At 38.7% G+C, this 12,061-nt stretch overlaps 1 protein-coding gene across 4 annotated transcripts in view; it reads left to right on the plus strand.

The window, feature by feature from the left end:
- Positions 1 to 434: 434 nt before the first annotated feature.
- Positions 435 to 12,061, plus strand: part of MED13L (mediator complex subunit 13L) — a 361,336-nt gene continuing 349,709 nt past the window's right edge. For 3 of the 4 annotated variants that reach the window (XM_067550153.1, XM_067550155.1, XM_067550156.1), the window contains exon 1: positions 435 to 637. In XM_067550153.1, the coding sequence (XP_067406254.1) occupies positions 566 to 637 (72 nt within the window). In that variant the 5' untranslated portion in view covers positions 435 to 565. The remainder of the gene's footprint in view (positions 638 to 12,061) is intronic. The other variant, XM_067550154.1, reaches the window with a different exon arrangement.

Below are 12,061 nucleotides of genomic sequence, written 5' to 3' on the forward strand. Positions count from 1 at the left end.
GAGGGGCGGCCGGCCGCGGAGGGGAGGAGACACGGCCGCAGCCAGCAGCCGAGACAGCGCCCCCCGTCAGCAGCCGCCGCCACTGCCTGGGGCCCGGACCAGGCCCCCCCCCGCCCGGGCTGTGTCCCGCAGGGGCCGCAGTTAGGCCACGGGAGGAGCCCCCTGACGCGAGCCCTGCCCCGGGAGCCGAACCGGCAAGCAGAAGAGCGGTGCTACCGGGACCGGGAACGGCGCAGGCGAGACCGCCGGTCCGGAGTGCGGTCGGAGCCCCTCGGCGGTGGGCCTTGGGCCGGCCCGCGCGGCTCGTTGTGGATTATTTGGCGGGGGGCAGGTAGGTGGCTCGTGCCCCCTGCGAGGCCCCAGTCCTTGGCGTGCCCCCTGCCGGTCACTGCCCTTTCCTCCGCCTGGTGGTTGTGCGGGGGACGCAGCGAGGGGCAGGACTGCGGCGGCTGCCCCAGTGACAGGAGGAGCGGGCTGCACCAGGGAGCCCCGGGCGCTTCTCCCTGCCTGCTGGGCCCGTCTCCTCAGACATGCCCCGCTCTGGCGGCCGGGCTCGCCGAGGATCATGACTGCAGCGGCGAACTGGGTGGCGAACGGGGCCAGCCTGGAGGACTGTCACTCCAACCTGTTCTCGCTGGTGAGTACCGGGGGGGGGGGGTGTGCGCGCGCGCGCCGAGTCCAGCATAGTCGGGGCTCCCCCAGGGACCCTGCTGCTCCTTTGAGTAGCGGCGCAGCAACTTTGTCGGTTCGCTGCAGCTGCCAGGGGCTTTATAGGGCTGCTCCCCCGCTAGCCCCTCCCCCGGCTCTGCTCCGTGTTTATTTTCTCTTTAACATCGTTAGTTGCGAGCGTGCGTGCGTTGCCCACACAGCTGCATTGATCTGAATACGAGAATGTCAAGGCAACGGATTGGGTGTCCCCTGCCTGTGCTGCCTGCATGTGTGACCATCTTCTCTGGTAAACAGTCTTCTCTCCCCGCCCCTGCCTGCTTTGGCACTTCATGCCCTTGTGCTTTGTGCCTCAAAGACTGCGTGTGGGTTTTTCCCCCCTCTTCTTTCTTAACGACAAACGCCATTTCAGCAGCAAATAATTCATGCAATGTGATTGTCTGTAGGACTTGCACTCCGAGCTCTTGTATCTAAACGTCAGCCGTCTTTATGGTGTCACAGCCGTGCTCCCGCTGCACAGCAGATGGAGGGTAGGGAGGGGGACTTTTTTTTTTTTTTTGTCCTGACATGAAAAGCATGAGTTGAAAATGCAGCGTGCTGGGTGGCTTGATAACATAGGTGCTATCCTCCTATCTCACTGGTAGCTGACAACTTTCACTTTTATACTTAAATTGCATGGTTATACTTACAACAGTTATGGTATCAATTGCTCATATTGAACAGTTGCAACCAACTACAGATTTTTAATCTTAATTAACAATGAATAGAAAGATAAATTACTTGCTGTCTGTATTAGTGACATTTCACTTGAAAATGGCTTTCTGCTTTCTTGTATGCTACAGCTGCAGGGATGTACCCCTGCCTGCTGTACACTAGTCAAGTGAGTGGGAGAACTCTTGAGTCCCCAATACTTACCGCAGGAAGAGGAGGATTTACATAGAGTATGGGATTGTTTATATGTGAAATGGTAATTTATAAGATAAGGTGGAGAGCAACTGGGTATAAACTGCATGGCAAGTGGTGTGGGAGAGGAAATAAAAAACAAATAACACCCCCTGACTCCCCTCTCTCCCTCCCCAACTCCTGCCCCCAAAATAATAGTGTCCAGGATCACTTTTTTCAAGGGGTGGAAAAGGAACATGAATAGTTTGATAGAAAACTTTTAAAAATTCTGATTTAAGAAAAAGTTCAACTCAGCCTTCAGGTTGTGCATATTGTTAGCCTCTGTAACCACGTATTATTTCTTTCCTTTACTGTTAACCTCAGTCTTTTTCCCATGTACCCTCCTCAGCCCTCAATGCCTTCCCTTGCATTATTTGTTCCTGATGTGTTGCGCCTTGCTTTAATGATAATATAATTCTTTGGGGGCAGAGGCTTTATTTTGTTACGTACTTGGTACAGTGGGGTCTTGATCCTGACAGGAGGCATTTGTTTGTTATAACAAATACCATCCTTTTGGACTTTTTATTGACTTGTAATCACTTTCAAAACCATGTAAGATCATTTAAACTTGCGTTTATGCTAATATTTGCAATGCCTTTATAGCACTACTGTATGCATGCAGATATGGTAGTGGTAAAGGTAGTTTGTGTATACCAGTCTTGCATACTAAGAAAAGCTAACCAGTAAATAAAAAAGAAGCAACTGTATCAGGAAAGATGTCACCAGTAAATTAAAGAACAGTTAATCTTAATTTAAAAAAATCAACCCAACAAAAACACCCCCACAACTTTATTCACCTTTTTTGGTTAGGAAATTGAATGTTTTGGAAGGTTGGCTTTCATAACTTCTGGTATAGTTGCAGCCCCATTGCCAGTCCATCACAGGTAAAATAATTCTTGGTATATATGGCAGCATGAACTACAAAGTTTAGATTTTCAGATTTTTTTTTGTTTGAGACTTTATGCTAAGAAACTTTGATAGAGCAGCAAGTTTTTTAATTGTATGCCAGTGAAATAAAAATACAAACAAATACGGAGTTTGCTTCTAAAAGTGTTCTTGCAACCAGATTGACGTATAAAGGCCTATATAGAGTTAGAATATGATAAAGTAATACCACTTCAAATTTTTTTAAAAATGACTGTCAACCTCTCAAACACCTTTTTTCTGCAGTATCAAATAATGTACAAGCAACTGTTTGCAGATACGTTTTATTTAACACAAAATAATTTGCAAGGCTTAACTTGATTTAATTTGCAGGTGTGGGCAGGACTGAACTGTTTTGTAGATGGGTCATTTAACCAAGGTAGAGTCATTTTCATGCTTTGACTTTAAACATGTTGTAGCAGGTCAGAGGACAACCCTGTTGTAATTGTCGTCTGCTATATGTTTGTACTGTGCCTAGCACGATGGGGCCCAACACGGTGTGCCTCTACTATCAGAGTGTGCGTGCATGTGTGTGTATTCTAACTCAGTGGGATTTTTTTTTGTAATGGGCCTGATCCTGCAAATTTGCACACATAACTATTGAGAATATACACGAGTAAGATGTTGCAGGGTATAGTCCTTTAAATAGTAATTTTATAAGTGACAGGACTTTATAGGGCAGAGTGTGCAGTATAATCAGCAAACTCAAATATTAATGCAATGTGCCATTTTTTCAGTTGCATTACAAATTTAGATCTTTATTGATAAACATAGCCTTAAAGTATTGAGAAAGAGACTATTAATTAAATATATGTGGCCACAGGCATTGACATTTTACCCTCAAACTGTTAAATTTATGAAGTATTAAAACTACAGTAGACCAGATCATAAATTACAGGACCTCTTGCTCATAGATTATCTTCTGAACACAACAACAAAATGTACAGAATTGTTGAGTGTTGGTTTAGTTCTTGTGAAGCAGCGTACTCCTTAAGAACAAGACTTGTGTATACAATATTGATGTAAGACAACCCAGCTATTAGAGGAAGTGTAATTTAGCGGTGCCATGTTCATTTTTATCTCAATCTTTCATTAATCTTTCTGACTTAAACAGAACATGGAATTCTTGATGGAATAATTACAATAGTGAAGTAGATACAGAAGCTTTACAATACTAAGAAGAACTCCAGCTTTTTCATTAAAAAATCAGCATTAGCTGTGATCAGTTATTTAGTGTTTTTGTTGTTTGATATAAAATTAACTTTTTGAACTTTTGTTTATCATGTGTAGATGATTTTTAGTGAGAATGGGTAGACTTGATGATTTGCTTTGAATCTTTATACTTTAAATGACTGCTTTCTAAATAGTGATTTTTTGATAGTTGGTGGTTTTTCACAATGAGCTCGAGGATGGAGCATACAATGTTTTCCTATGTGAGGGTGCTGTAGAAACAACATTTCATTAGGGATCACTGAAATTAGGACATTATAATGTTTATATTGAATTCTGCTTTTTCTTAATCTCACTGCCGAATGTTTATCCAGATCTTAATTGTGATCTCAAACACATGCAGTTAATGTTTCACAAAACATGTTGTTCATAATATAGTGGTATGAAGGGGTGTGTGTGTGTGTGTGTGTGTGTGTGTGTGTGTGTGTGTGTGTGTGTGTGTGTAATACACATGCACCCAATGTATCATTGTTAGATCAAAGTAGAAAATTCACAGTGCTATAATGCTGCTAGAAAACGAATTAACATTCATATTGCTTATCAAGCAAAAAAACCCGACCACCCCACAAAGCCCACCATTTTTATGTGTTTTTCCTGAGAACTTGGTAGTTCTGCTCAACAGTAAAGCCCAGTGTAGGCAGATATTACAATAAAAATAACATTTTGTATATTTATCTTCAGAATGTAGATCAAATGCTGAATTTTGTTGGTATTTACAGTATAATCTTTTCTGTGTGAAAATAGTTGAACTTACTATAACATGTTTTTGTTTAGAATACTTTTGTTTATAGCACATGGTATTAGAGATTTTATTTTTTTTTATTAATAACAGTGCCAGGCAATATCTGACTCTTACATGGAAACATGTTGATGTAATATTTTATCTAAGTACAATAGTGTATCAGTTTAGTGGGTTATTGTTAGAGCTGGCTAATAGTTTTTTGAAGGAGAAAATATTCTGAAATAGTATACAGTATATCAAAATGCTACAAATGTGGGCTCAGTTCTACAACCCTTCCTCACATGAGTAAACCTTACTTATGCAGATAGTCCTTTCGAAATTAATTGACTGTGCAGATGACAAAGGATTACTTATGTGGGGATATGGGTTTTTAGGATCTAATCTATATATGATTAAAATGTAATAGTTACTGATCTTTTAACATAAAATACCATTTGTGGCCAAACAAAAAAACCAAGGAATAGATCTTGTTTAACAGTGAAATAAGGTAATAACAGTAACTTATTTTGGTTTATAAAATTCACCTTTCTTAATTGCATGTGTAACAAAATAATTTAATCATTTAAAAAAAAAAAAAAACTTCATGCAGCATCATGTGCTTCAGAGATGAACAAAAAAGATTGTCCCCTGCCCATTTCCCTTTACACTTCTTTTTTGTTTTTCTCTCCCTGTTCATATTACTGTCTTAGAGAAGATGGGGCTTTTACTGAGCCCTGAAGTCCAGTAAGGTAAAGCTTTGTTGCTCTAGTATGGAAAGAAGATTCAGAGTTGAGGAGACCTCAGCTGGCAGCAAGAAGCTTACCAAAGTGCTTCTGCTATGGGCCATTGCCTCATAGGATTAGAGTCTAGAGTCACTACTGGGAGCTGCCTATGGGAGATGAGCAATTATTCACCAGTGGTATCGATTTTACCATGTGAAAGGTATGTTCAGTAGAGCAGTGGAAGAGGGGCAGTAGTATGTGTATAACATTAGACACTTGTGGAGCATGTTAAGAGACTGATTGACTGAAGCACCAAAACAAACAGTTTGATTATTCAAAAAGGATAAAACCGTAAAATTAGAGAGGTAAAAATACATTCATGCTTTCATTTTTCCGTGTAAGCCGTTATTGGAGCTGCTACAGGGATATTATGTAATAATTAACATAATCATGATAGGAAGTGGGAGGTAGTCCACCAGACTATTTCTCTATTGAAATAATGTGGTCTGTGTTATGCAAAGTTGGTTCATCTCTGCAATAATCCATTCTGGCTGTGACAGAGGCAGAGGTTATTCTAGTGAAATCTGGGTTCATGAATAAATGTTACAAATAACTAATCAGATGGGAAAAAAAGGCATTCTTTCCTGAGATGAAGCTTCTGTAAGAGATGATACTTCTGTAAGACCTGATGGCAAAGAGTTCGCAGGAGAAAACCTAATTTGCCAACTTTTTGAGCAAAAAGTGGACATTCCCCTCTAAATTTTGATAATGGAGGTAAGACTCACATCTGCTATATTTTCAAGATCTTTTCCAACATACCAATATTATTTCTGCTCCAAATGGAGTTTCAGCCAATTTGTTCTCACCTAAGTTTCAGTTTTATTGGGAATCATGACATAATACAGGACCTGAGCTTTTTGGATTGAGAGAGCATACATGATAAACATGGGATGTAGACCTGCATCTGATGAAAACAAGACACAAAGGTAATTATGACCACAGTGCAAATCTTGCAGGCCTCATGCACGTTTAGAAGACTAGATGGAACTTCGTAGAACCTTGCAGGAAAGAGATTATTTTGGACATGAGTAGTTGCCCAAAAGGATTCTTTGAGACATCCTTTGCAAGAAAGAGAAGAATGGTTGGAGCGGATATCATTCACTGCAGTCAGAGTTCACAAGCAAAAAAGCAAACTCTTATGGTCATCGGCGTCAAAGAATTCTAACTAACTGAAAAAGATCAACAGGGAGCACCCTACCTTTAGCATCATTAGAATGAAATTAGCCAATGTAGGCAGTCTCAGTTGACATTTTGACACTAAAAACTAGACTTGCTAGGGATCATGGAAATTTGAGAAGTCCAGATGGCGGCAGATTATTCAAAACAGGCGTCTTAGTAGTTTTCCCTCAAAAAGGGAAGATTAGAAATAGAGTGATAGCTGATGGAGGTATTCAGAAAGTCCTCTCTTGACACTGACTAGAGGTCAAATGGCCACCTGTTGAAGGTCATTTGATGCTCTACCCATCTGTAAGGAGTTGCTAGCAATTTAACCAATACAAGATCCTACTTGTTTTTGCTAATCATAAATGCAGTTATCCAGATGTTGGCCAGAGTACTGCTGTTATTGCCACAATATTAGTGAGTGATATCTACTATTCAGTGATGGTGTACTTCATTGAAGTTACAATATGCTTTATTATTTGTCTAAAGTTCCATCTAGATTTAGGTAAGATGATTTTTTGAATGCACATATTATATCTTTAAAAACTAGTTGTAATTTGTTTTCTACAATAATTTAGGACATACAATATAAATAGTAAGGTATAATAAGGTAGAAATGGAAGAACTTGTTCATTCCTGACAATGAAAGATTGTTTCCAGTTTTAAGTAACTCCAGTGATGTGCTTCCACCACTTTACTTCCCATGGAGAATTCCACAGTCTAATGGGGCTCTGATAAGGGTATGAGTTGTAAGAATTCAGTGAATCACCAATGGTAGAAATGTTTGCTTAGTTCTTTGGTTAGTGTAATTATAACGCTAATATATCAGAGGCTTATGAACTAACATATGCCTATAGAATTATTTCATGTTGTAAATAGTTCTAGGAAAATGTTAAAAAATGGGTTAACATCTTACTTAGATATTTCCAAAATTTAAAAGCAAGATTTAAAAACATACATTTAGATCATTATGAGTTTTGCCATTGATTTAATTGGAAGCAGGAATGGGCCCATGATTCTGGTTTTTTACATCCATTTGCTAAGATATATAGTGTCTTTTTTTGAAGTGCTTTCAAAAATAAACTTAATAGTGTCTAACTCCATTTCCTTTATACTGTAACTCCAATTTGGTTTTTAAAACTTGGGGTTGTTAATTTTGGCCCACAGATACATAGTGATTTAAAAAAAAATTATATTTTGCAAATTCAGCTATTGCATATAAGAATGTGTTAATTACCCAATTTAAAAAAATTTTTTTGGGAGATTACTAGAAGTTTGCTCTTTTACTGAAGAACATTTTTAGTTTAATCTGAATCTCTAATATATTCTTAAAATAAAAATTTGTTCCATTTAGGAAAAGCAAATGCAGTTTTTGGTTGCATTAAGAGTCATAGCATGCAAGTCAGGGGAAGTGATAGTATCACTCTACTTGGTGCTGGTTATGTCTCCGCTGGTATACAGTGGTCAATTTTGGTGACCTCTATATAGAAAGGATGTAGAAAAGCTGGAAGGGATACAGAGGCGAATGACAAATGAGATCAAAGAGATGGAATGCAAGCCATATGAGCAAAGGTTGAAGGAACTGGGCATGTTTAGTTTGGAAAAAGGGATTTAGTGAGGATGTGATAGTGGTCTTCAAATACTTGAAACGCTGCCATAAAAAAGCTGGAGGAAAAATTGTTTTCTCTTGCCACAGAGGGCAGGACAAGAGGCAATAAATTCAAACTACAGTATAGCAGATTTAGATTAAATTTTAGGAAAAACTTCCTAACTGTAAGAAGAGTAGGACAGTGGAACAAACTGCTTAAGGAAGTTGTGGAAGCTCCTTCACTGGAGGTTTTCAAAAGAAACTGAATAGTCATCTGTCTTGGATGAGTTATACTCAACTAATCCTGTGTCCTGGTAGGGTGTTAGACTAGATGACCTTTGCAGTCCCTTCTAGCCCAATAGTTCAATGATTCTATGAACATTTATTTCATTATGTTGAAGAGTCAGTCATGTGAGAGATGTTGACATTCAAACAGTTTCTTTGGTACTTTGACAAATGTTTATTAGAATGATCTGAAGTTCTGTCAGCTTTACATTAATGGGGGAATTCACTTTATTTCACTGAGTAGATACTTAATTTTCGCAAATACTAACAATGGGAAAATAAATAATTGTTTTTTGTTTAGTTTTTGTCTTTTGGTAGAATCTCACAAGGGACCTCTACATTGTTTTGTAGGAATCAGTTTCTTCACTTGCTGCAGTTAAAATATTTCTGTACCCTTGTATATAACACGTTGGGTGTCACAATCCTGAGTGGATTTGGGGTGATGATTTATTATGTTGGCTTTTTTCATTCAGTGAAATAATGTTTTGGGGTTTTTTTTAAACATAGAATGTTGCAAAAATGTATTACCCAAAAATAATTTAAAAAATGCCAAATATTCCAGATTATATTCTGTGAATATACCAGTGACATACTATGGATCTTTTCACTGAAAAATATGCTGTATAATATACTGTGTTTCTGTGTCCTCCCTTTTACCAACTTGTGTGTGCGTCTTTTGGCATATCTTAATTTTTGAAATAGTCAAAAAGGCAATATATGACTAGAGCAAACACACTTTCCAATAAACACATAACTAAACATTCATGTTTTATATGACAGAGCATTCCTTTGTTTACTACATCATGTGAGGTTGTAACTCTTTAGGAGCATCCTAGTTATCAGACTTGTATTAGAGTCCTGCCAGTTCTGTGGTACATCCTAACCCCCCCTGGCTTCTCCTCTTGCAGTCCTCCACCCCTAAAATACATATTTGTATATGGCCATCCTTCTCCCCGAGAACTAGTTCTTATTCTCTACTCACTTTCCCTTTGAAGTTACCAGCTACTCACAGGGAAGGGGGAAAATGAGCTTCATAGCAGGTGGAGAGAAACAAACTAATAAAAATATCCCACTGTACCACAACTATTTTATTTACCACATCACCAAAATGCCATTGAAGCTTTGTGATAGATTCCCTTTGCACACTGACAATCAGAAAATAAGCACTAGAGGCCTGATGAAAGGTCTGTGATACTAACAATAACAGCTAGTATCATGTTTCTATTGTTACTTCAGATACTTACATCATCTTACATTAGCATGAGTCCTATGCAGTGGAATGATGGTGATATCTGAAAATAAGCTGACACTTGTAAGTTCAGTTTTTCAGTGCAAGGATTTGAGTTTAGCTTTTTATTTATTAAATTGGGCATCATTTAAGTTTCACACAAATCTAAACAGTTTAGGCAAACTTTCCTTGGGGTTGTTTGAGGATTTATGACAATATTTTAATGAAGTTTGATTTGTTTTGGTATTGCTGTAAGTTGTTACAATTTGAGGGAAATACCATGTTTTGAATCCGGAAACCTTCATTGTTACGTGTATGATCAGCTTTTATATTGCTGGAGCAACATGAATGACCTGACTTTTAATTTGGAAAGAACCCAGTTAAGAAAATACCTGTCTTTGGGTTGTTCTTTTGACTCTGTGGTGGAGTAGCACTGCTGTAACAAATATATTTCAGCTGATTAAGTATGTTTTTAAAAATATACTGTTTCAGCTGCTTGAATTAATTTCGGAAGATGTCCCTTAATCTTTGTAATTAAATGTTTTTAAATTTATTTTTTTGATGTTGTATTGTTAAAATTGCATTTTTAAGAAGTCTTTGGCATAAATAGCATTGATGATTTAATTAAGAAAGGAAATACTATGACTTATGTAGCTTGCAGTTTAGTGTTGTCCTGGCTCATTCTTTAGCTCAGTCTCTTAGACACTGTTGGATTTCAAAATGAGCCATTGTAGATTAATTCATTTTATTGAGTAGAATTACAATAATGCACATGGAAACGTGACTACTACTTTATTTTGTGGCATTCTCCTTGTTTCTGTTGAAGAGGGGTTTGTGTACTACTATTTTGCAATCATTCCCAGAAACCATATTCAGGATATTGGGCCCATTTTTTCTAGGTGCTGTACAAAAGCATGCAAAGACATTGTTCCTAGCCCATAGTATGTAGAGTGTGTGTGTTTAATTTTAATTGAGAGGTTAATGGGAGAAGGGTGAATAGCCATTACTTAAATTCTGTTTTGATTTTTAAAAGCAGCGTATGTTTTCTACGTCTGCTAAGACAGTTTTAGAGGATGGTGCTTTGAATGGCTGAGATAGCAATTTAAAATGGCAACCTTCTTCCTATTCTAAGCTCTGGTTCACACTACAAACTTATGTCACTATAACTATGTTGTTTATGGGTGTGGACACAGTTATACTGACCTAACTCCTGGTGTAGACAGTGCTATATTGATGGGAGGGCTTCTCACTGATATAGCTGCCACTTCTCAGGAAGGAGGAGTACCTATGTTGATGGGAGAAGCTCTCCCATTCATGGAGGGTAGCATCTTCACTAAGTGCTACCGTGGCGCAGCTGCAGCGCTATAAATGTAGACAAGCCCCACTTTTAAATTAACAGAGTCTAGTTTTATTAAGTTTTTTTTTCTTTTTTTTCTTTTTCTTTTTCCCTCTCAAATATATGCGGGTATCTCCACAGCCTCTCCTTATCAGATTTTTACAAGGCTGGAATCTCAAACTCCTGCAATAGAGCCTACAGCACCATGTGATTTGTACAGAGTTCTAAATAAGTTGTATGAAAACCATTCCAGAATAATTTTGAACTGGTCATTTAAATGTTCTTATATGGAAGATCTTTTCTCTGCTAACATGATAATTTAGCTTGTGGGATGAGTTCGCTTTAGGTTTATTGCCTTTTCAGCTTAAGATCATAGACCATCTTTTCTGATAAAAGTTGATGAGTTGCGATCTTCCAAGATCCATTCCATGTCTGTCATCATGCCACCTTCCTTTACATCTCTGAATCCAATCAGATGGGGATTTATTTGCTTCTTTCTGAAAAGAGTCTTGAGAATGTTTAAATGTATCACGCTAAGGCCCTTTGTCAGCCCACCTAGCACTTGGACTTCATTTGATTCCAGTGTTCTAAATAGTGTTGATGCTAAATGATGGTGACTATCTGATTGCATTTCTCTGCTGTTATGGCCTTGCTAGCCTGAAGCTAGGAGTCCATGTCACGGCCCATTTGATCTCAGGGAACCAATATTGTTTGCCTCAACATAGTTCAGTGACAGACACATGTATAGTGACTGATTACATGGGCTGCACTCTGTTCTCTAAGTGCTTTGGCTTAGTCTGTGTGGGCATGTTCTTGCCTTGATTTCCTAGATACACAGTTCTGTGTCAGAGGAAGAAAAATCTAAACTACTTCCTCCCTGCAGTTTTGTTTGTTTGGGATGTCCCATTTTACAGTTGGCCAAATGTTGGACCAGTTAATTTAGGAAGCATCTGATAGGCCATTAGGTGGCTAGCCCTTACATGTTCTGGGAAGTTTCCTTCATTAGTTTAAAAAAATCCTTTTTCTGGTTAGGAATTTCCCCTCATTGTTAAGGCTCACATCCCTGTGGTTGACATTTTTCTGTTGGGATGTGCTTTGAGCTATTTCTCTGCATGAGTGGGAATTTTGCACAGATGGTTTCTTTGGAAAATGGGTAATTATTCACTTGTAATTCTGTTTGCAAGATACCTTCAGAAAA

Source organism: Emydura macquarii, unplaced genomic scaffold, assembly GCF_026122565.2.
Source record: "Emydura macquarii macquarii isolate MOO-44397 ecotype Brisbane River unplaced genomic scaffold, CSIRO-AGI_Emac_v2 contig_1254, whole genome shotgun sequence".
Lineage (NCBI taxonomy): Eukaryota > Metazoa > Chordata > Testudines > Chelidae > Emydura > Emydura macquarii.